General features: G+C 46.4%; 1 protein-coding gene across 1 annotated transcript in view; it reads right to left on the bottom strand.

Annotated features, from left to right (window-relative positions):
* Nucleotides 1-19,574, bottom strand: part of LOC132584084 (uncharacterized) — a 165,463-nt gene extending 145,889 nt beyond the window's left edge. The window contains 5 exon segments of the mRNA XM_060255881.1: nucleotides 7,444-7,450; nucleotides 13,847-15,574; nucleotides 17,075-17,158; nucleotides 18,735-18,861; nucleotides 19,494-19,574. Coding sequence (XP_060111864.1) covers nucleotides 7,444-7,450; nucleotides 13,847-15,574; nucleotides 17,075-17,158; nucleotides 18,735-18,861; nucleotides 19,494-19,556 — 2,009 coding nt within the window. The 5' untranslated portion in view covers nucleotides 19,557-19,574.
* Nucleotides 19,575-25,673: the final 6,099 nt, after the last annotated feature.

The following is a 25,673-nucleotide window of genomic DNA, read 5'->3' as shown; positions in this document are numbered from 1 at the left end:
AACTAATTGCTTCAGAAACCGTGAAATCTTAGGCGTTTCCTCCCCTGGGATTTATAGGAAAGAGACACCTTGATATTAAAAAGGCAGGGCAGCCTGTCTTTGGGCTAGCTGAGGGGACTTCCAGGGTTCTCATGTTTTGAGAAGGAAGTGGGAAGCAAGAAGAAGATGACTGCAGATTTATCCCTCACCCTTCTCTTTGAATCAGAAACTCAGAGCAGCCTACAATCTCAGTGGCTTGCAATCTCCTATATATTTTCTCCCCCCACAACAGACACCCTGTGAGGTGGGTGGGGCTGAGAGGGCTGCAAGAGCTATGGCTAACCCAAGGCCATTCCAGCAGCTGTAAGTGGAGGAGTGGGGAATCAAACCCGGTTTTCCCAGATAAAAGTCCGCAACACTTAACCACTGCACCAAACTGGCAATCATCAATGGAAACACAAATATAGTAGCACTTGACCAGATGAGATATAACCGGCTACATGAAGAAAGTGACAGGAGTGATTTTTAATCTGAATAATAAACTTGGATCCAGTAAGTCAAATTAACCTCTCTCATTCAATGCCACAGGGGTAAGTTAAATGTGCGGAGATTAGATGTGTTTTTGCACACTTCCTTATACTATGCTCAGAAATTTTAGTCTCATAATGTTCAGTCGTGGTTGTTCAGTTTGTGATTTACTCTATGTTATACGTTATATAATAAACAGTTCAAATTGCTGGAATGGGTGTCATTAAGTCTCTGCTCTCACTTAAAACAAAGGGTCAAGTAGACGTTCAGAAAGCAAATGGCATAAGGGCCGTAAAAGGAGGCAGAAGGAAACCGCCTCTTGTCCTGCGTTGAAGATCTATAGCCACTGTTTCAGCATCCACAATTCCCCCAAGCCCTTTGCAGGGCAAAATGTGAGACTAAACAAGGCCAAAGAAATTCTCCAGCCCTTGGAAGGAAGCGCAGGCCACACCCAGTCCCAAGACAGACTTCTGAAGCCCCCCTACCTGTCAATCCATCACAGCCCAGGAGAAATGGTTCTTTGTCTTCTTCCAGCCAGGATATGAGGTCAGGTTTGCAGATCAGAGGACCTGGTTATCAGGGAAAAGCCCCACAAAATTAGACCTCTTCTGCGTGCCCATCAACACAACCATTCCAAACCACTAGAAATAGAGCACCTTGATGAATAACAAAAACCATGGCAGGGGATGAGCCTTTGTGACCCGCCGCTCACGTCTTCTGCTCACAGGTCATAGGTAAAAAGGTAAAGGTGGTCTCCTGTGCAAGCACCGCGTTGTTACTGACCCCTGAGATGATGTCACATCAGGACGTTTTCTTGGCAGACTTTTTACGGGGTGGTTTGCCATTGCCTTCCCCAGTCATCTACACTTTCCCCCCAGCAAGCGGAGGACTCATTTTCCCGACCTCGGAAGGATGGAAGGCTGAGTCAACCTTGAGCCGGCTACCTTAACCCAGCTTCTGCCGGGATCGAACTGAGGTCGTGAGCAGAGAGCTCGGACTGCAGTACTGAAGCTTTACCACTCTGCGCCACCGGGCTCCTGGCTTGATGGTCATACCCTGCCACAAATGTTGTTAGTCTCTGAAGTGCAACTAGGCTCTTGCTATTTTCTTCTGCTACACTGCTACCCTTTTTGATCTAATTCCAAGCCAGACTGACCGTCCCTCCAGAAACATGCAACAGGCAAGCAAAAGTAGAAGAAGATAATATTGGATTTATACCCCACCCTATACTCTGAATCTCAGAGTGGCTCACAATCTCCTTTGCCTTCCCCCACCCCCCACAACAGACACCCTGTGAGGTGGGTGGGGCTGAGAGAGCTCTTACAGCAGCTGCCCCTTCAAGGACAACTCCTGCGAGAGCTGTGGTTGACCCAAGGCCATGCCAGCAGGTGCAAGTGGAGGAGTGGGGAATCAAACCCGGTTCTCCCAGAGAAGAGTCCACACACTTAACCACCACACCAAACTGCAGCACTACACCATATTGAGATGGAAATGCCACCTGAGAACTAAAATGACAGCAGAGAAAACAGTTCCTTTCATAGCCACCTCCCAGCCCAGGTAAGGCCAGCCCTGGAATGGAGAGAAGCCCCTGTTTAGAGAGCCCCACCATCTCCACACCAGGCCTCCCATGGCACCTCTTCTGATGCCCTCTCAGATGGTTCCAGCTCACAACTGCCAGGCAGGTTGCTTCCTCTCTAACAGGAGAGCACAGAACCCTCCGCACATCAGAGGGAGGAGAGCGGAGGCGGGGAGAGAGCCAATTTGGCATAGTGGTTAAGTGTGCGGAATCTTATCTGGGAGAACCGGGTTTGATTCCCCACTCCTCCACTTGCAGCTGCTGGAATGGCCTTGAGTCAGCCATAGCTCTGGCAGAGGTTGTCCTTGAAAGGGCAGCTGCTGTGAGTGCTCTCTCAGCTCCACCTACCTCACAGGGTGTCTGTTTGGGGGGGGGGGGTGTGGTAAAAGAGATTGTGACCACTCTGAGACTCAGAGTAGAGGGCGGAATATAAATGGATAAACAGCGCCCAGAACATCTCTGCTGCTGTTAAGTTATAGATTATATATGTCGGATTAGTCTCAAGATATGTATTAACTATGTATAATTTAATGTTGTTTTATAATTTTAATGCTGTTTTAACCATTGTATTCTGTATAATGTCTTATTGAATGTTGTTAGCCACCCTGAGCCTGCCTAGGCGGGGAGGGCGGGATACAAATAAAATTTAATAATAATAATAATAAAATCCAGTATCATCATCAAATATCATCATCAGAGACCAGCTGTAGGGACCAGGGCAGAAAACCTGACCACGTCCTTCCTCCCTAAGGAATACCTCACAGTCACTCCTCACAGCAATAAAGAGAAAAGGATCCTCACCCAGAGAGGCCACGTTCCCAAAATTCTCCAGCATGACTTCCTTGTACAGAGCTCTCTGGGCCGGGCGCAGCAGGCTCCACTCCCCCGGGGTGAAGATCACGGCCACCTCTTCAAAGGACACCCCCGCCTGCAAGAAGGAGAAGGAAGCATTGGTTTGCATCACTGGAAAGCTGGTCCGGAGGGGGGAAGACAAAAACAATTCATAGTGGAAGAGCGGTACAAGGAGGTGACAAGAAGAGCCCCATGGGGACATCTCTCCCCACCCTCAGCCCCCCTGGGAAGAACTCACAGCGGGCCAGCAGCCTTGAGGGGAAGAGGCCAAAGATGGACATGTGATAAAGGACCAAATAGATTTCCAGGAGAAACTCAGTGTAGTTATGGAGACTTTTGGAGTTGGGCCAAATCAAAACTCATGGTCCAATTCTCCTGCTTCTCTGTAGAAACAATCCTAGTCAGGCGGTGACCGTTTTTCTGCCTTCCCAGTGAAAAACACAAGAATCACGGGTGGAATTATAGCAGGAGCTCCTTTGCATATTAGACCACACACCCCTGATGTAGCCAATCCTCTAAGACCTTACAAGGCTCTTTGTTGTAAGCTCTTGGAGGATTGGCTACATCGGGAGGGCGGGTGGCCTAATATGCAAAGGAGCTCCTGCTGGAATTCCACCCTTGACTAGAATCAATGGGACGGAGCCCGATCCTCTGAGCAGTCCAACAGAGAAGAAAGCTTCCTTATTGCCAGCCCCATATCTCCCCAGTGATTCCACCCAATACCTGAGCTGGCTGCATGGCAGCTCTTTTCCCTTCAGCACACAGAGGAGATGGCCGAGAAGGCATCCAGGGTGTCTTTCCGCTGTTGCCTGAGAGGGAGAGAAAAGTTGGGAATCATTTTTTTGCTCCACGCACATTTTATGTGCCAGTCCCTGGAGTGAATTTCTCTCTCTCCGCAGCGAATTCAGGGCACAATGCATGATACTTGGATCACTCTGGAGCCTTATAAGAACGTAAGAGAAGCCATGTTGGATCAGGCCAACGGCCCATCCAGTCCAACACTCTGTCACAGTGGCCAAAAAAATTATATATATAACACACACATATATATACACACTGTGGCTAACCGTCACTGATGGACCTCTGCTCCATATTTTTATCTAACCCCCTCTTGAAGCTGGCTATGCTTGTAGCCGCCACCACCTCCTGTGGCAGTGAATTCCACATCTTAATCACCCTTTGGGTGAAGAAGGACTTCCTTTTATCCGTTTTAACCTGACTGCTCAGCAATTTCATCGAATGCCCATGAGTTCTTCTATTGTGAGAAAGGGAGAAAAGGACTTCTTTCTCTACTTTCTCCATCCCGTGCATTATCTTGTAAACCTCTATCATGTCACCCCGCAGTCGACGTTTCTCCAAGCTAAAGAGCCCCAAGCGTTTTAACCTTTCTTCATAGGGAAAGTGTTCCAACCCTTTAATCATTATAGTTGACCTTTTCGACTTTTTCCAATACTATAACATCCTTTCTGAGGTACAGTGACCAGAATTGCACACAGTATTTCAAATGAGACTGCACCATCGATTTTTACAGGGGCATTATGATACTGGCTGATTTGTTTTCAATTCCCTTCCTAATATTTCCCAGCATGGCATTGGCCTTTTTTATTGCAATCGCACACTGTCTTGACATTTTCAGTGAGTTATCTACCACGACCCCAAGATCTCTCTCTTGGTCAGTCTCTGCCAGTTCACACCCCATCAACTTGTATTTGTAGCAGGGATTCTTGGCCCCAATGTGCCTTACTTTGCACTTGGCCACATTGAACCTCATCTGCCACGTTGACGTCCACTCACCCAGCCTCAACAGATCCCTTTGGAGTGCCTCACAATCCTTTCTGGTTCTCACCACCCTGAACAATTTAGTGTCATCTACAGACTTGGCCACTTCACTGCTCACTCCCAACTCCAAATCATTTATGAACAAGTTAAAGAGCATGGGACCCAGTACTGAGCCCTGCGGCACCCCACTTCTTACCGTCCTCCACTGCGAAGACTGCCCATTTATACTCACTCTCTGCTTCCTATTAATTAGCTAGTTTTTGATCCACAAGAGGACCTGTCCTTTTACTCCATGACTCTCGAGCTTTATATATATTAACACAAGATGGGGAAGGTGATGAGATATCTGCCTGGTGGCGGGGGGGGTTTTCAGATTTTACACTTATTTCTACAATTAAGACTAAATTTCTTCTTCCATGTCTTAGTTATGGGTCTGATTTATAAAAGAAGACGGGCCTCTTTCTCTAAAGGCACCTGGTTGCTTGTGCTTCAAGAGGAGAGACTTGAGGTGAAAATTTCCTTCTTAATGTCTCAGGGCACTGCATTCTAAAAGTTATTATTCCTTTTGCCCTTTTCTGGTTTTGTTAAAGATTCCAGATGGAGTAAAGAGAAGAGGATTAACATTCCTTCCCCAATGGGGGAAGGACAGGAATGGAATGGTCCTCTGTGCAAGCACCAGTCGTTTTCGACTCTGGGGTGACGTTGCTTTCACAACTTCACGTTTTCACAGCAGACTTTTTTTACGGGGTGGTTTGCCATTGCCTTCCCCAGTCATCTACACTTTCCTCCCAGCAAGCTGGGTACTCATTTTACCGACCTCAGAAGGATGGAAGGCTGAGTCAACCTGGAGCTGACTACCTGGGGATCGAACTTGTTCTTGTGGGGGGGGGGGGAAGGGCAGGAGTACTGCAAATTTGCAATCTTTAACTTCCCTGGGCCAGGCTCCAATTTGAGACTAATTTAGGCACTCTCTGTACATGCTCAGAGGCCTTTCCTTGAGCCTGAGATTTATAGAACTGAAGCAGTAAATATTTAACAAAACTAGTTTAATCTCTCTTTCTCAGAGGCATTTGGTTCTGGCATTTTAAAAGTGAAAATAAAGGTACAACTCTCTGAATCTCTCTCTCAATCACGGCAATAAATTGCATTTGTTTAATTTGCATCCTGGCTGCATTTTAAAAGAGCTAAACCTAAGTTCTTTGGGGCTAACTGTAATGCAGTAGCCATGCACCAACTAAATTTTAGTGGTGAGATAGCTGAATAGCCTTAATTGGCTACACCACGAGGGTCTGGGAGGCATAAAAATAACATGAGTACATTTCTTTGCCTAGCCTAACCTAGACTAGAGTCTATTATGCTGAACAGCCTCCTGACGTAATTCCATTCGGGGAAACCCTTGGATTCCATCTGGACATATGAACTCTGTGTGAGAACATCTAGCTCTCTGAATTTATACCCAGTTAGCTAGTTATATTGAACAACTCACTAAAACCAATGCTTTCATGCCTATTTTGTAAAATAAACTTTCTTTAAGTTTATTTGTATGGTTATTTGCTTTCAGGGCTACCACAATCTGAGCCAAACTTACCCACTAGCCGTTGGAAGTACCTACTATCAATTTGTGAAAACTGACTTGGGGAACCCCTCGCTGCAGTGGTGTGGCTTGGTTTTCTCTAGAGTTTTCCCAACAGGCAGAGGCTTGACTAGGGCCTCTGTGCTAAAAGATTTCTCCAGTCTGGTGGCAACCTACCTTCCTGGTGTTTCTGGGGGAAATACCAGACTTTGGACCTGTGTTGGACTATCAGTTGGCAAGTCTGCTGACCCAACTCGGTCAGAAAGGTGGCAGACTTCATCACACTAAAAGAGACCTGATCTTTTGGGCAAGGCCACATTCTCTGCAGTTAGTTTTATTTCCTGAATGGGGTTGCCATATCCAGACAGGACGGATTGCTAGAGATCTAAAACGGAAGTCTAAAGAAAGATGAGATCCCAAGGGAACCAGGCTCTGAGCTCTCACTCACTCCAAACTTCCATTACCCTGCAGAGAAAACTAAGTCTGCAGCTTGGAACTCTGTGCTGCGATTCCAAAAGATCTCCAGTCCTCACCCTGGAGAACTGGCCTCATCTAAATTTAATCCAAATCATCGCTTTTCTGTCTCTTATTTTATTAAGGGGAGAGAGGGTCTTTGTTACATTACAAAGCCAGGTTTCTCTATTCTAAGAGACATTCAAATCTAAAAGTTGGATTTTTCTTGAAAGGGAGGTTTAGGGACAAAGGAGCCTTGTCTGCCCATGTGGAACTGTAGCAGGAAGACCCCCGCATAAACAATTAAAGCTGGTTCAATGACAGAGGAGGCCTGAGGCGTAATCAGGAAAACAGCTTTCGTTTATTAGCATACGCACCTGCGGGCTAGACTCCCATGGCTCCTGCCACGAGGTGAGAGTCTGAGCGCCAGATACAGAAAAACCACAAACTTTTATATCATCCAGAAGTCGCATCTCAGCAAACATCACATGGTTACAATACATGGATCACTTGAGCAACTGATTCGTGATCTTAATACTAAATTACAGAATAAAACAGCTCTAAATGGCAGCACTGATCAGTTTCCAAATAGCAGTACTGGACAGTTTGGGACTTTCCTACATGACACAGGATATGGATGCAATACAGTTTCCCCTGCGGTTAACTACACTGATGATTTCAGGGGGGGGGGGAGGTTGCTAACCTATTTCCTATGCAGTAAACACTTTGGTCAGGAGGCTGTTTCTATCTTGGTTACAATAATGTTGCAAGCCATTCTTAGTTCCTCTTTTACAACTACTGATGATTCATGTAGAAGCACTTATGCCTTATTGATATAGAATATTGGTATAGATATAGCCTTCTGAGCGACCCCCTATTATTTATCTTAAGCCTGCTGCCACAGAACCACCACTCTCTGACATTTCCCAGAATTCTGGCTTTTAAGTTCCCCATGGCACCAAACGTTTAGACAAGGCACTTCTAGGGAAAACAGAAGAAGAAAAAGACAACATTGGATTTATATTCCGCCCTCCACTCAAGAGTCTCAGAGCGGCTCACAATCTCCTTTATCTCCCTAAACCTCTATCTAAAGCAATGGCAATTATTAATTTGGATGGTGTGGGATTAAGACCAAAAGAGGATAGTAAATGGATTAATTTGATGTTAGTAGCAGCAAGACAAGTGATAGCAAGGAATTGGAAAGAAGCTGAGGAACTGACAATTAATCATTGGAGGGATAAAATGAATAATATAATAATATTGGAGTATTTAACAATGAAGATACGAAGAATGAACGGATTAAAGGTTAGGGATCAGGAGGAGGGTTGGTTTAGAAAGATGGTGAGGTATTTGGAAAAGTTTAAACAATTTAAGACGATTGGTTGGTTAATAAGAAAATGAATGGATAAGATGTTTAAATAGAGTGATGGAGCTGTATTTGGATGAAATGTTAATAGTTATAAATATATGGAATATTATAATGTATCTATGGCCTGGGACTCTCACAGAGGTGGAGTGGTGTTGGAATATATAACAATAAAATTTTAATTAAAAAAAATCTCCCTAAGCCTCTAAAATGCCTAAGTTAAAGTTATTTTCATACAGACCGTTTTTATTCATACAGGCTCAAGCACACAGGCTTATCTCACGCACCATCCCGCACCCTCCTGTCTCCATGCCTTATCAGCTCCAGCCAGAAGCTTCGCGGAGGCGTCTTTGTTAAATACTTTACACACTTGAATCCACACCCACTGAAGGCTGTCTGCTTCTAACGAACATTGCATCAGACATTCTCTTTTGGAAGGCATAAGCATGCTTTTATTCATTATGATAGGGGTAATTATTCAGGGGTCCCCCTTCATTGACAGGTCTGTGTTGGAAAACACCTGGAGACTTGAAGCCAGGAGAGAGCAGGGTTTGGGGACGGCAGGGGCCATTTTCTCCCGGGGATCTGATCTCTGCCAGCTGCAGATCAGTTGGGAACAATGTTCCCTCTAAGCTGAGTCCAGCTCTCACATTTTTAGCCTCCAGCACACAAGTTTTTGTCTCCGCTGGGGAAAAAGGGACGCAGAGCAGACTGATTTATGCAGTCGCTCACAACAAACACAAGACTCCACAGCTTAGAGGGGAAGCAGGAGATCTCCAGGCACTCCCTGGAGGCTGGCAACCTTGGATCATCCTGCTCTCCTGTGCACTTTTATTAGGAACCACCTGGCTCTGCAGAGAGGAGAGCAGCTGCTCTCCCTGGGGCAGGAGTAGGGGGGGCTCTCCCCAGGGGGGCAAGGGAGAACTTGGGGGGCGGGTGCTCTCTTTCCCTCCCCCTGCTCCATCCCCCCCCCCCTTTCTCTCTGCTCTGGGTCTTGCATTGCAGCCCCCAACCCACAATGTCCCGCTCCAACGCCTCGCGGAGCTCACCTGGTTCCCGTCCAGTTCTTCCAGCAGAAGCGCACCTGAGATTCTAGACGCTTTTGGCAAGAGGCGGAAGAAGAAATGCAGCCTCCACCGTGTGCCTCTCTAGAAAAGCGGATCTCTCTTTCTTTAACCCTTGGAGGCGGGGCTCCTTTTGGAAAAGTAACAAAAAGGAAAGGAAAGGGACCCATGAATAAAGCGGCGCATGGTTAATATTAATAACCTCGGTTGTAATTTGAGCTTCAAAATCTGTTGGCATTGATTTTAGGATTGTTTTGAATGACTCAATATTTGGAGAATATATATATTTTACATGTATGGTTAATTAATATTTTGAATTACTTAAAAAACTTATCAAGTGGCAGTGATTTCCCCCAGTCCCCCTCCCACCGAGTCAGGAATTGGGATTCCCAACCCCCCCAAAAGAAGCTGACACCCCACATTGGTGAATTGTGCCACCCCTCTCCCCTTGGGTTGCCAAGTCCCATTCAAGAAATATCTATGGACTTTGGGGGTGGAGCCAAGAGCAAGGTTGTGACAAGCAGAATTGAGCTCTAAAGAGAGTTCTGGCCATCACATTTAAAGGGACCGCACACCATTTAAATACCTCCCCTCCATTGGAAATAATGAAAGATAGGGGCACCGTCTTTTGAGGCTCATAGGATTGGACCAAGGTGTCTAAACCTTTGGAAACTCCGAGGGCGTTTTGAGGAGAGGCACCGGATGCTATGCTGCAATTTTGGTGCTTCTACCTCAAAGAATAGACCCCCCCCCCCGAGCCCCAGATACCCACAGATCAATTATCCATGACATCCTATGGGTATCGGCCTCCATAGGAATATCCCTCAATTTGTTAAATACAGGAAACTCCATAATCATATTTTTGATTGTTTCTATTTTATCATACAAACAGGTGCATGTTCTATTAGGGTATGATACTTTATTATATCTGCCTTCCAGATATAAGCATTCCTTCTTGCCAAAGTAAAATCTCTTCTTAGCGTTGGGGCTGTCAATCAACAAAAATGTTTTGGCAGTTGCATCAGGAGGGCAATCCTCCAATGGAGTGTTGAACGTACCCTGCGCACCCTAATAAACTTACTTGTAGCATCTTACTTCCTTGCACCAGGGGTGTCAAACTCATTTGTTACAAGGGCCAGATCTGCCATAAATGAGATCTGGCTGGGCTATGTGTGTACTAGGGTTGCCAAGTCCAATTCAAGAAATATCTGGGGACTTTGGGGGTGGAGCCGGGAGACTTTGGGGGTATAGCCAGGAGACATTAGGGGTGGAGCCAAGATCAAGGCTGTGACAAGCATAATTGAACTCCAAAGGGAGTTCTGGCCATCACATTTAAAGGGACCGCACACCTCTGCAATTCCTTCCTTCCATAGGAAATAATGAAGGATAAGGGCACCTTCTTTTGGGGCTCACAGAATTGGACCCTCTGGTCCAATCTTTTTGAAACTTGGGGGGTATTTTGGGGAGAGGCACTAGATGCTATACTGAAAATTTGGTGCCTCTACCCCAAAAAACAGCCCCCCCCCGAGCCCCAGATACCCGCAGATCAATTCTCCGTGATTTTCTATGGGAATAAATTTCTATAGAGAATCACAGAGTTCCCAGCAGACATTTCCCTCCCCTCCCCCTGCTTTCTGATGACCCTGAAGCTGGGGGAGGGTCTCCAAACCAGGGGATCCCCTGCCCCCACCTGGGGATTGGCAACCCAAGTGTGTACCTATTTAAGATTAGGTAGCAGAAATATAAACTTTATAAAGGACACAAACACAACTTTAAAAAAAACATTAAAATAAAACATGCTTAAAACACTAGCATTGTTCTTAAAGATTCTTTCTTTGTATTTCCGTGGGATCCAGGGAACTGGGCAAAGAAAGCTCTGGCTCTTTTCCTCCCTCCCCAGAGGACCAGGAACCTCAGCCAATAGAAGGGAGAGGCCTGGCTCAGTAGCTCTGCTGTGCGATTGAGAGAGCCTGACAAAGCAAGCTCTGCCTCCCCTCCTTCCTCCCCAGCCAATGGAGAAGATAGAGGCTTTCCTCTGTAGTTCCTGTGCGATTGAGCAAGCCTTGCAAAGCAAGCTGATATGCAAAAGGGAGCAAGGGAGGAGAAGGAAGCAGAAGACAGCCAGTTCCTTGGGGGCCTGATAGGAGCCCTCTGGGGGACTGATTCGGCCCCTGGGCTGCATGTTTGACACCCCAGCCTTACACACTCTTTAATTTGTCTTATAATGCCTTTCGTTTCTGTATTCTTAATCATATAATTTGTTATTCCAAGGCATTTCATTTTCTTTTCAATTAAATAATCCCATTGGCTATAATGTTTTTCCGCCTGGAGAAGCTCAAGTAGAGTAGATCCTTCCTCACATTTAAATGATTTTATTTAAAAGAAAGCATCCTCTCTGTATTAGGCAAGAACTTGCTGAACGGTGACGGTTAATTATAAACGTACAGAAAAAAGCACACAATAAAAACCAGGTCTACGTCTGCTAACATTTCTCAAACTCAGCAAAATACATAAGCATTACAATTGTCTAAGATTTAGGCAAGTCAGTTTTAAGCTGATAGTCAGAAAGCGATGTACAATTGTAGCGGGAGAGCTATTCGTTACCAATTTCGGCGGACCAATAAGAGAGGCGACGAGGTGTCGTCAGGAAAACAGCTTCTGGTTTATTACAAACACGTGTAGGGTCTCAGACTCCTAAGAGAGACTGAGCACCACTCATAGGGAGCTCTCAGCTTTTATACATTTCTTCACCCTCGATGCCTTTTATACTTGCTTCGTGGGGGTGGTATACAGGCTCACTTCCTTATGCCCATCTTACAAACATTTCAGTAAACATTTCATGCTCTAGTGTAGGCGCTTTAACTTCCTCTTTTACCCCTCATATTGCAACCCATATTTATGCTGATCAGTCCTTAATGGGGTTTTCCATTCTAGGACGTGCATCTATCTGTCGATGATTCTTTTGTATTAATCACCTTTCTTTGCTTTACAACCTCTATCATGAGCACTATTATGATCACATCAGCTTACAATTACATCAATAGTTATATCAATAGTTCAAAGTTACATTCTAGTTTCTCATTTCCCAGCAGGGACCTTCCACAGTGGTAAGCATGAATCTTACTTCCCTTATGGTAAACAACTATACTCTAGATGTTACTTGCTTAAGCTTGCGGTTAGTTTATGCAAGTGTACTCACTGTAGCTGGTACATAGAGGGGTAGTTCCTCTTTTCTCAAAGCTCTGCATGTTATTGCTAATAAAAGCCTTTTGTGTCTGCCTTGTCAAACTTGCATTTCTGCTCATATATTGATTATAGATTATTCATGCTTTCATTCTGGGGGTCTGCTACACAATGTGAAGCCCGACCCATGGGAGATGCTCACCCAGTATAAGATCTATTCTGATTGGAAGCCAACAGTAGAAACCCCGATGAGACCCTTAATATGACACTTTTGATAGAGGTGACAGAGAAAGAGAGAGACAACTTTTGAAATTGAACATGTGATTGTCCTCCAAATAAAACAGTTTGATCTGAAAGGGATTGTGCAAATGAGTGACTATACTAGGTAGACTTGAATACGTCTTCATAACTGCCATTAAATTCTGAAAACAAGGTTAAAAGATTAAAGAGAGCAGTTGTTTTGGAATTCACAAGCAGTAATCTTCTATTTCTTCAGTTATCTTAATGAACTGTCACGGTTAAGCAGCAGTTAGGAACATATGAAGCTGCCTTATATGAATCAGACCCACGGTCAGTCTTGTCTACTCAGACTGGCAGCGGCTCTCCAGGGTCTCCAGCTGAGGTTTTTCACGCCTACTTGCCTGGACCCTTTTTAGTTGGAGATGCTGGAGATTGAACTTGGGACCTTCTGCTTACCAAGCAGATGCTCTACCCCTGAGCCACCATCCCTCCTCTTAAATCGATTGTTGTCTTGATTGCAATTCCAGTACTTATGAACATTTCTGAACACATAAAGCTGCCATACTGAATCAGACTCAACTTCTTTGCCCTCAGTGTACAGATTGCTGCCCTCAGGGCATGGAATCTCTGGAGAGCAGGTCTACCACCATGGAAGCTGGTGACGGATAGACCTGTTCTCCATAGACCAGGTCAATCCAATAGCTGACTGGGGTGGGTAGACCTGGTCTTCAGAGGGAAGCTGTACCCTACATATGATAGTAATTTGCATATATGCTTTGTAGGTATGGAAATGGAAATAAAAGCTCACTCACAGCCTTAAGGCCAGATCTTTCACCTCATGAGGCAGAATTTCTGCTCAAAATACTCCACAGCTTAGAAGACAGATTACTTATGACATCTGTGAATTTTTTGATTAACATTAACAGTAGAATTTTAAATGAAGCTTTTTCCACATGCCAGGCATTTATATGGTATCTCTCATATGTATATGTTGGTGGGAAGTCAGGCTTGAGTTCTGCCTGAAGTTTTTCCCACATTACAGGCATAAATATGGTTTCTCCCCCATGTGAATTTTTAATGGGAAAAAAGACTGGAACTGTCAGTGAAGCTTTTCCCACACTCCATACATTTGTAGTTTCTCCCCATGGTAATTAACATGGGAACTTAGAATGAAGGTTTTCTCACACTCTAGACATCTGTTTGATTTCTCCGCCTGTGAATTTTTTCATGGGAACGAAGACTAGAACTATCACTGAAGCTTTTCCCACATTCCATACACTTGTATGGTTTCTCCCCTGTGTGAATTCTTTCATGGGAACGAAGAGTAGAACTATGACTGAAGCTTTTCCCACATTCCATACACTTGTATGGTTTCTCCCCTGTGTGAATTCTTTCATGGGAACGAAGACTGCAACTCTGAGTGAAGCTTTTCCCACACTCAAAGCATTTATATGGTTTCTCCCCTGTGTGAATTCTTTGATGGGAAGCAAGAGCGGAACTGTCAGTGAAGCTTTTACCACACTCCAGACATTTATAGGGTTTCTCCCCTGTATGAATTCTTCGGTGGCAAGCAAGAGTGGGACTGTCAGTGAAGCTTTTCCCACACTCCAGGCATTTACAGGGTTTCTCCCCTGTGTGAATTCTTCGATGGCAAGCAAGACTGGAACTGTTAGAGAAGCTTTTCCCACACTCCGGGCATTTATAGGGTTTCTCCCCTGTGTGAATTCTTTGATGATAAGTAAGACTTTCACTCCAACTGAAACTTTTCCCACACTCTAGGCAATTATATGGTTTCTCTCCTGTGTGAATTCGTTGATGGTCAGTGAGCTTGGAACGCTTATTGAAGCTTTTCCCACAAACCGGGCATTTATATGGTTTCTCTCCTGTATGAATTCTTCTATGGGAAGTAAGACTGGAACTGACAGTGAAGCTTTTCCCACACTCCAGGCATGTATATGGTTTTTCCCCTGTGTGAATTCTTTGATGGAAAGTAAGAAGGGAAGCTCGACCAAAGCTCTTCCCACACTCCAGGCATTTATATGGTTTCTCTCCTGTGTGAATTCTTTCATGGGAACTAAGATGGCCACTCTGACTAAAGCTTTTCCCACACTCCAGGCATTTATAGGGTTTCTCGCCTGTGTGAATTGTTTGGTGGCGAGCAAGACTGGAACTGCAAGTGAAGCTTTTCCCACACTCCGGGCATTTATATGGTTCCTCCCGTATATGAATTCTTCTATGGGATGTAAGACTGGAACTGTCAGTGAAGCTTTTTCCACGCTTGGAACATTTATATGGTTTTTCCTCTGTGTGCATTCTTTGATGGGAAGTAAGCTGGGAAGCTTGACCAAAGCTTTTCCCACACTCCAGGCATCTATATGGTTTTTTCTCTGTGTGAATTCTTTGATGGGAAGTAAGTTGGGAAACTTGACAAAAACTTTTCCCACACTCCAGGCATCTGTATGGTTTTTCCTCTGTGTGAATTCTTCGATGGGAAGTAAGATGGGAAGCTTGACCAAAGCTTTTCCCACACTCCAGGCATTTATAGGGTTTCTCCCCTGTGTGAATTGTTTGGTGACGAGCAAGATTGGAACTGTCAGTGAAGCTTTTCCCACACTCCAGGCACTTATATGGTTTCTCTCCTGTGTGAATTCTTTGATGATAAGTAAGTCTGGAATGCTTACCGAAGCTTTTTCCACACTCCAAGCATGTATGTATTTTCTTCCTGTTCCACATCCTTTGTTGAAAATTACTTACTGATATTTTAGTGGAATTTTCCCTGCTTGCACGGCATTCATTCCTATTGTCTCCTTGACATATATTTCGCTGTAAAGAGTCATCTCCCTGTAAAAGACTGGATTTGTTCCTCTTCTCCTTCCTTGGTGCATCCAAATATCCAAACTTCTCTTTCATATCTGAAGGTGTATCCTCCTTTTCCATCCATGGGTGTTCTTCTGCTTCATTCGCTGACTGCCACACGTCTTCTGAAGAAAGAAAAGGATACCCGGTGTGAATATATGACACTAATTTTCAGTCCAGTTGTAAGACTCAAGGATCCCTTCCTCATATTTATTTCCAAATGGAGATCTCTGTCTTTATATCACCATCAGGATGCAGAAGTACCATGCACATTGTCAGTCGCTCGATTAGAACAAAGGCTTAGATCCATTTGTTCTTTTGTGTGGGGACTGGCCTGTTTGTCTGACAAACAGGGTGGAAGGCCCTTGCTGCCATATACAGCCTTGGGCGATCACGAGTGAATGTACCGGAGATGGTGCGGATGGTGTGGTTAGGTCTTAGCTAGAACTGCTTGCAGGCAACCAGTCATAGGATCTCCTGGCTACCTTACAGACTAGGTGGCATTAACCAACCTGTAGCTCATGACAATGAGATGGAGAACAGGATTCCACTGGGACAGTGATTGCCTGAGAGGCAAAGGAGAAATGACAGTCTGATCTAATTGCTTCAGAAACGGTGAAATCTTAGGAGTTTCCTCCCCTGGGATTTATAGGAAGGAGACACCTTGATATTAAAAAGGCAGGGCAGCCTGTCTTTGGGCTAGCTGAGGGGACTTCCAGGGTTCTCATGTTTTGAGAAGGAAGTGGGAAGCAAGAAGACGACTGCAGATTTATCCCTCACCCTTCTCTTTGAATCAGAAACTCAGAGCAGCCTACAATCTCAGTGGCTTGCAATCTCCGATATATTTTCTCCCCCCACAACAGACACCCTGTGAGGTGGGTGGGGCTGAGAGGGCTCCCACAGAAGCTGCCCTTTCAAGGACAACTCCTGCAAGAGTTATGGCTAACCCAAGGCCATTCCAGCAGCTGTAAGTGGAGGAGTGGGGAATCAAACCCGGTTTTCCCAGATAAAAGTCCCCAACACTTAACCACTACACCAAACTGGCAACCATCAATGGAAACACAAATATAGTAGCACTTGACCAGATGAGATATAACCGGCCACATGAAGAAAGTGACAGGAGTGGTCTTTAATCTGAATAACAAGCTTGGATCCAGTAAGTCAAATTAACCTCTCTCATTCAATGCCACAGAGGTAAGTTAAATGTGTGGAGATTAGATGTGTTTTTGCACACTTCCTTATCCTATGCTCAGAAATTTTAGTCTCATAATGTTCAGTCGTGGTTGTTTAGTTTGAGATTTACTCTATGTTATACGTTATATAATAAAAAGTTCAAATTGCTGGAATGGGTGTCATTAAGTCTCTGCTCTCACTTAAAACAAATATTATAAGTGTCAAGTAGATGTTCAGAAAGCAAATGGCATAAGGGCCATAAAAGGAGGCAGAAGGAAACCGCCTCTTGTCCTGGGCTGAAGATCTATAACCACTGTTTCAGCATCCACAATTCCCTCAAGCCCTTTGCAGGGCAAAATGTGAGACTAAACAAAGCCAAAGAAATTCTCCAGCCCTTGGAAGGAAGCGCAGGTCACACCCAGTCCCAAGACAGACTTCTGAAGCCCCCCTACCTGTCAATCCATCACAGCCCAGGAGAAACAGCTCTTTGTCTTCTTCCAGCCAGGATATGAGGTCAGGTTTGCAGATCAGAGGACCTGGTTATCAGGGAAAAGCCCCACAAAATTAGACCTCTTCTGCCTGCCCATCAACACAACCATTCCAAACCACTAGAAATAGAGCACGTTGATGAATAACAAAAACCATGGCAGGGGATGAGCCTTTGTGACCCGCCGCTCACGTCTTCTGCTCACAGGTCATAGGTAAAAAGGTAAAGGTGGTCTCCTGTGCAAGCACCGCGTTGTTACCCACCCCTGAGATGACGTCACATCAGGACGCTTTCTTCGCAGACTTTTTACGGGGTGGTTTGCCATTGCCTTCCCCAGTCATCTACACTTTCCCCCTCAGCAAGTTGGGGACTCTCTTTCCCAACCTCAGAAGGATGGAAGGCTGAGTCAACCTTCAGCTGGCTACCTTAACCCAGCTTCCACCAGGATCGAACTCAGGTCGTGAGCAGAGAGCTCGGACTGCAGTACTGAAGCTTTACCACTCTGCGCCACCGGGCTCCTGGCTTGATGGTCATACCCTGCCACAAATGTTGTTAGTCTCTGAAGTGCAACTAGGCTCTTGCTATTTTCTTCTGCTACACTGCTACCCTTTTTGATCTAATTCCAAGCCAGACTGTCCGTGCCTCCAGAAACACACAACATGCAAGCAAAAGTAGAAGATGATGATATTGGATTTATACCCCACCCTATACTCTGAAACTCAGAGTGGCTCACAATCTCCTTTGCCTTCCCTCACCCCCCACAACAGACACCCTGTGAGGTGGGTGGGGCTGAGAGAGCTCTTATAGCAGCTGCCTCTTCAAGGACAACTCCTGCGAGAGCTGTGGTTGGCCCAAGGCCATGCCAGCAGGTGCAAGTGGAGGAGTGGGGAATCAAACCCGGTTCTTCCAGAGAAGAGTCCACACACTTAACCACCACACCAAACTGTAGCACTACACCATGTTGAGATGGAAATGCCACCTGAGAACTAAAACGACAGCAGAGAAAACAGTTCCTTTCATAGCCACCTCCCAGACCAGGTAAGGCCAGGACCGGACTGGAGAGAAGCCCCTGTTTAGACAGCCCCACCATCTCCACACCAGGCCTCCCATGGCACCTCTTCTGATGCCCTCTCAGATGGTTCCAGCTCACAACTGCCAGGCAGGGGCTTCCTCTCTAACAGGAGAGCACAGAACCCTCCGCGCATCAGAGGGAGGATTGTGGAGGGTGGCACAGAGCCAGTTTGGTGTAGTGGTTAAGTGTGCAGAATCTTATCTGGGAGAACCCGGTTTGAGTCCCCACTCCTCCACTAGCAGCTGCTGGAATGGCCTTGGGTCAGCCATAGCTCTCGTAGGAGTTGTCCTTGAAAGGGCAGCTGCTGTGAGCGCTCTCTCAGCCCCACCTACCTCACAGGGTGTCTGTTTGGGAGGGGGGAGGTGTGGTAAAGGAGATTGTGACCACTCTGAGACTCAGAGTTGAGGGCGGAATATAAATCCAGTATCATCATCAAATATCATCATCAGAGACCAGCAGTAGGGACCACGGCAGACAGCCTGACCACGTCCTTCCTCCCTAAGGAACACCTCACAGTCACTCCTCACAGCAATAAAGAGAAAAAGATCCTCACTCAGAGAGGCCACGTTCCCAAAATTCTCCAGCATGACTTCCTTGTACAGAGCTCTCTGGGCCGGGCGCAGCAGGCTCCACTCCCCCGGGGTGAAGATCACGGCCACCTCTTCGAAGGACACCCCCGCCTGCAAGAAGGAGAAGGAAGCATTGGTTTGCATCACTGGAAAGCTGGTCCGGAGCGGGGAAGCCAAAAACAATTCATAGTGGAAGAGCGGCAGAAGGAGGTGACAAGAAGACATCTCTCCCCACCCTCAGCCCTCCTGGGAAGAACTCACAGCGGGCTAGCAGCCTTGAGGGGAAGAGGCCAAAGATGGACATGTGATAAAGGACCAAACAGATTTTCAGGAGAATCTCAGTGTAGTTATGGAGACTTTTGGAGTTGGGCCAAATCAAACTCATGTTCCAGTTCTCCTGCTTCTCTGTAGAAACAATCCTAGTCAGGCAGTGACCGTTTTTCTGCCTTCCCAGTGAAAAACGCTAGAATCAGGGGTGGAATTCTAACAGGAGCTCCTTTGCATATTAGGCCATACACCCCTGATGTAGCCAATCCTCTAAGACCTTACAAGGCTCTTTTTTGTAAGCTCTTGGAGGATTGGCTACATCGCGGGGGGGTGGCCTAATATGCAAAGGAGCTCCTGCTGGAATTCTACCCCTGACTAGAATCCATGGGACGGAGCCCGATCCTCTGAGCAGTCCAACAGAGAAGAAAGCTTCCTTATTGCCAGCCCCATATCTCCCCAGTGATTCCACCCAATACCTGAGCTGGCTGCATGGCGGCTCTTTTCCCTTCAGCACACAGAGGAGATGGCCGAGAAGGCATCCAAGGTGTCTTCCCACTGTTGCCTGGGAGGGAGAGAAAAGTTGGGAATCATTTTTTTGCTCCACGTACATTGTCAGTGCCAGTCCCTGGAGTGAATTTCTCTCTCTCCGCAGTGAATTCGGGGCACAATGCATGATACTAGGATCACTCTGGAGCCTTATAAGAACATAAGAGAAGCCATGTTGGATCAGGCCAACGGCCCATCCAGTCCAACACTCTGTCACAGTGGCCAAAAAAGTTATATATATACACACACTGTGGCTAACAGTCACTGATGGACCTCTGCTCCATATTTTTATCTAACCCCCTCTTGAAGCTGGCTATGCTTGCAGCCACCACCTCCTGTGGCAGTGAATTCCACATGTTAATCACCCTTTGGGTGAAGAAGTACTTCCTTTTATCCGTTTTAACCTGACTGCTCAGCAATTTCATCGAATGCCCACGTGTTCTTCTATTGTGAGAAAGGGAGAAAAGGACTTATTTCTCTACTTTCTCCTTCCCATGCATTATCTTGTAAACCTCTATCATGTCACCCCGCAGTCGACATTTCTCCAAGCTAAAGAGCCCCAAGCGTTTTAACCTTTCTTCATAGGGAAAGTGTTCCAACCCTTGAATCATTATAGTTGCCCTTTTTTGCACTTTTTCCAATGCAATAATATCCTTTCTGAGGTACAGTGACCAGAATTGCACACAGTACTCCAAATGAGACCGCACCATCGATTTATACAGGGGCATTATGATACTGGCTGATATAGCACCTCGGCCAGAAAGGTGGCAGACTTCACACTTACAGAGACCTGATCTTTTGGGCAAAGCCACATTCTCTGCAGTTAGTTTTATTTCCTGAATGTGGTTGCCATATCCAGACAGGACAGATTGCTAAAGATCTAAAACGGAAGTCTAAAGAAAGATGAGATCCCAAGGGAACCAGGCTGTGTGAGCTCTCACTCACACCAAACTTCCATTACCCTGCAGAGAAAACTAAGTCTGCAGCTTGGAACTCTGTGCTGCGATTCCAGGAGATCTCCAGTCCTTGAGAACTGGCCTCATCTAAATTTAATACAAATCATTGCTTTTCGGTCTCTTATTTTATTAAGGGGAGAGAGGTCTTTGTTACATTACAAAGCCAGGTTTGTTACATTACAAAGCCAAGAGACATTCAAATCTAAAAGTTAGATTTTTCTTGAAGGGGAGGTTTAGGGACAAAGGAGCCTTGCCTGCCCATGTGGAACCACCATTCTCTGACATTTCCCAGAATTCTGGCTTTTAAGTTCCCCATGGCACCAAACGTTTAGACAAGACACTGGTAGGGAAAACAGAAGAAGAAGAAGAAGACAACATTGGATTTATATTCCGCCCTCCATTCAAGAGTCTCAGAGCGGCTCACAATCTGCTTTATCTCCCTAAGCCTCTAAAATGCCTAAGCTAAAGTTATTTTCATACAGACCGTTTTTATTCATACAGGCGCAGGCACACAGGCTTATCTCACTCACCATCCCGCACCCTCCTGTCTCCACGCCTTATCAGCTCCAGCCAGAAGCTTCACGGAGGCGTCTTTGTTAAATACTTTACACACTTGAATCCACACCCACTGAAGGCTGTCTGCTTCTAACGAACATTGCATCAGACATTCTCTTTTGGAAGGCATAAGCATGCTTTTATTCATTATTATAGGGGTAATTATTCAGGGGTCCCCCTTCATTGACAGGTCTGTGCTGGAAAACACCTGGAGACTTAAAGCCAGGAGAGAGCAGGGCTTGGGGAGGGCAGGGGCCATTTTCTCCCGGAGATCTGATCTCTGCCAGCTGCAGATCAGTTGGGAACAATGTTCCCTCTAAGCTGAGTTCGCGTGAGCCTCCAGCTCATTTTTAGCTTCCAGCACACAAGTTTTTGTCTCCGCTGGGGAAAAAGGGACGCAGAGCAGACTGATTTATGCAGTCGCTCACAACAAACACAAGACTCCACAGCTTAGAGGGGAAGCAGATCTCCAGGCACTCCCTGGAGGCTGGCAACCTTGGATCATCCTGCTCTCCTGTGCACTTTTATTAGGAGCCACCTGGCTCTGCAGAGAGGAGAGCAGCTGCTCTCCCTGGGGCAGGAGTAGGGGGGGCTCTCCCCAGGGGGGCAAGGGAGAACTTGGGGGGCGGCTGCTCTCTTTCCCTCCCCCTGCTCCATCCCCTCCCCTCCTTTCTCTCTGCTCTGGGTCTTGCATTGCAGCCCCCAACCCACAATGTCCCCCTCCAAAGCCTCGCGGAGCTCACTTGGTTCCCGTCCAGTTCTTCCAGCAGAAGCCCACCTGTGATTCTAGACGCTTTTGGCAAGAGGCGGAAGAAGAAATGCAGCCTCCACCGTGTGCCTCTCTAGGAAAGCGGAGCTCTCTTTCTTTAACCCTTGGAGGCGGGGCTCCTTTTGGAAAAGTAAAAAAAAGGAAAGGCAAGGTAAGGGACCCATGTATAAAGCGGCGCATGGTTAATATTAATAACCTCAGTTGTAATTTGAGCTTCAAAATCTGTTGGCATTGATTTTAGGATTGTATTGCATGACTCAATATTTGGAGAATATATATTTTACACGTATGGTTAATTAATATTTTGAATTACTTAAAAACATATCAAGTGGCACTGATTTCCCCCAGTCCCCCTCCCACTGAGACAGGAATTGGGATTCCCACCCCCACCCCCCCACCCCCAAAAAGAAGCTGACACCCCACATTGGTGAATTGTGCCACCCTCCAGCTGTTCCAGCAGGAGCCCACCTGAGATTCAAAGGCGCTTTTTGCAAGAGGCGGAAGAAGAAATGGCTCGTTCCCCCCCCTCGCCCCCCTCTGGTGCAGCCTCTACAGTGTGCCTCTCTAGGACGGCGGATCTCTTCCTTTAACCCTTGGAGGCGGGGCTCATTTTGGGAAAGGAAAAAAGGAAAGGCAAGGTACTCGTGTGAAAAGTTCCAAGTGGGCAGCCGTGTTGGTCTGAAGCAGTTGAACAAAGCAGGAGTCAAGTCGCCTACCAGCTGTGTATGGCTCTGCTCAGCTCTGTATGGCTTTGCTCACTGTGCTGGATTCCTCGTCTGGTGAAGTGCGCTTAAGAGCCCACGAAAGCTTACGTTCTAAATAAAAATCGGTTGGTCTTAAAGGTGGACTTGACTCCTGCTTTGTTCATGTAAAAAGTGGCACTGATTGCCCCGCCTCCCTCCCCCCCCCCCCAAAAAAAAGAAGCTGGCACCCCACACTGGTGAATCCTGCCAAGTCCAATTCAAGAAATTTCTCTGGGGACTTTGGGGGGTGGAGCCAGGAGACATTGGGGGCGGAGCCAGGAACAAGGCTGTGACAAGCATAACTGAACTCCAAAGGGAGTTCTGGCCATCACATTTGAAGAGACTGCACACCTTTTAAAAGCCTTCCCTCCATTGAAGAAGAAGATATTGGATTTATATCCCTCCCTCCACTCCGAAGAGTCTCAGAGCGGCTCACAATCTCCTTTACCTTCCCTCCCCCCCCCCCCCCGCAACACCCTAGAAATAACATTGGAAATAATGAAGGATAGGGGCACCTTCTTTGGAGGCTCATAGAATTGGACCCCCTGGTTCAATGTTTCTGAAACTTGGAGGGTGTTTTGAGAAGAGGCACCGGATGCTATGCTGCAAATTTGGTGCCTCTACCTAAAAAAAACCAGGCCCTCCCCCAGCCCCAAATACCCGCAGATCAATTCTTCATACTACCCTATGGGAATCGGTCTTCATAGGGAATAATGGAGTGCCCAGCAGACATTTCCCTCCCCTTGCCCTGCTTTCTGATGACCCTGAAGTGGGGGAGGGCCTCCTATCTGGGGGATCCCCTGCCACCAGGGACGATGGGGAGGGACGATGGCTCAGTGGTAGAGCATCTGCTTGGGAAGCAGAAGGTCCCAGGTTCAATCCCCGGCATCTCCAAAAAAAGGGTCCAGGCAAATAGGTGTGAAAAACCTCAGCTTGAGACCCTGGAGAGCCGCTGCCAGTCTGAGAAGACAATACTGACTTTGATGGACCAAGTGTCTGATTCAGTATAAGGCAGCTGCATATGTTCTTCACCACTTCAGGATTAAGCAACCAAAGTGATAGCTCTTATGCAGTAAAAATATAAATTAGGGTTTGTAGAATCTTTCGGGATCAAGTGCCGTGTTCTACTGGAGAAAGTTTTCCTTCCAGACGTTTCGTTCTCAGCTGCGGAGAACATCCTCAGTGGCGTTGCAGCCGGAGCAGGCGCTCAGACCTTCTTGGCTGCTGTGCATTGAGATCCCAAAAGATTCTACAAACCCGTGAAAACCTGAAATCTTTGATAAAAATATAAATGTTATGCACAGCCGACGTTTGCCCATTCCGTTGTCTTTGCTTCAGGGGAGACTGAACCGGCACTAGGCTTCCCAATCCCCAGGTCCCAGAGGGGGATCCCCCGGTTTTACAGGCTTTCCCCCTCCCCCAGCCAGCTGGCTGGCAGAAGAAGCCCCACCCCCACAGCCATCATGCACCTCCATGAACGATTCCCATAGGGAATGATGGGGAATTGAGCCGCGGATATCGGGGGCGCTGAGGGGGCTGTTTTTTGAGATAGAGGCACCAAATTTTCAGTATAGCATCTAGTGCCTCTCCCAAAATACCTCCAAAGTTTCAAAAAGATTGGACCAGGGGGTCCAATTCTATGAGTCCCAAAAGAAGGTGCCCCTATCCTTCATTATTTCCTATGGAAGGAAGGCATTTAAAAAAGATGTGCAGTCCCTTTAAATGTGATGGCCAGAACTCCCTTAAAGTTCAATTATGCTTGACACACCCTTGCTCTTGGCTCTGCCCCAATGTCTCCTGGCTCCATCCCCAAAGTCTCCTGGCTCCACCCCCAAAGTCCCCAGATATTTATTAAATTGGACTTGGCAACCGTAACCAGCACCTTCTATGATATTAACTTAAGAAAACGGAAATTGCCTCTGTGGACTTTTAAAAATATATATGTAGACATCATTAGGTGTTTGGCTCTTCTGCTGCTGATGTTTCGTTTGCTATAAATGTATTTTGATAAGGCCAGTTATATTTTTGTGTTAGAGTAACATTATTTGTGTTAGCTTTCAGAAGCACAGTTGAGACTAATTTATACACGGAAGTGTTGCTTTGTATCTCTGCCACCCAGCTGGAGATTGGCAACCCTACTCCACCCCCCCTTCCAAAAAAAGCCCCCCCAACAATCCCTGCTTGGAGAGCATTTCAGCCCTTCAAGGGAGCCTGGAGGGCAAATGCAAGCAGGGAGTCAGAGGAAAGGGCAAATCAGTGAAATAAATTCTGATCTCCTTCAGTAAAGGGCCGCAGCCCTATTTCAAAGGGATGAATATTTTGTTTTTTTTTTTAAAAACACCACCCTCTAATAATTGGGGGGGGGGGAGTTGCTGTAAAAATGCCAGCCTCCAGGTGGGCTCGGGGAACTCCTGAAATGACTTCATCTCTAGATTACAGAGATCAGTGAGTTATAATGCAAGCGGAAGAATCACTTCAAAAGATATCAGGTATCGGGAAGGGGGAGGGGATTTCTCTACCTGGGTCCCTACCATGCCAGTTGGTCAGAAGGGACAACACCAAACTGGTTGAACTAACATCCTGACTCGTTGGCTGCTAATAGAGAGGCGGTTTGGGGCGCATGGGAGGCATCCCAAATCGGGCAGGCTCAAAAAGAAGTGTCTCAGACCGTCCACACATTCCAGCACAAGATGCCCCTATTCTGTCTGTGAGGCGCCTTGGCACCATCAGACGGCTGTAGCATACCCATTCCCATTGATGCAGTTTGGGGTTTTTTCCCCCCATAAATTTTTAGTGGTCATGCTCATGCGCTCCAAGCAGGTTTTTTTTAAAAAAAGAATACCGGTGAGCACCTAGAGTGGATTGGCAAGTTCACAGTGCTTTTGCGTTCAGACGTCGAAGAGGCGACTGGCATGCGGCTTAGATATTTGCTACCACTTCAAAAAGGGTAGTTTTTTGAGCCGTCTAGGATGCCAGAGGACAGGGTGAGTACAGAACAGTGATGGGAGGCAGATATCCTTGTTTGGACGGGTTTTTCTAGTTGGTTTCTAAGGCCTCTCTGGGTCGCCTTAAACTGCCCGTCTGTTA

This window comes from Heteronotia binoei, chromosome 1 (assembly GCF_032191835.1).
Source record: "Heteronotia binoei isolate CCM8104 ecotype False Entrance Well chromosome 1, APGP_CSIRO_Hbin_v1, whole genome shotgun sequence".
NCBI lineage: Eukaryota > Metazoa > Chordata > Lepidosauria > Squamata > Gekkonidae > Heteronotia > Heteronotia binoei.
The sequence above is the reverse complement of the archived record's forward strand: the minus strand, read 5'-3'. Positions and strand labels throughout refer to the sequence as shown.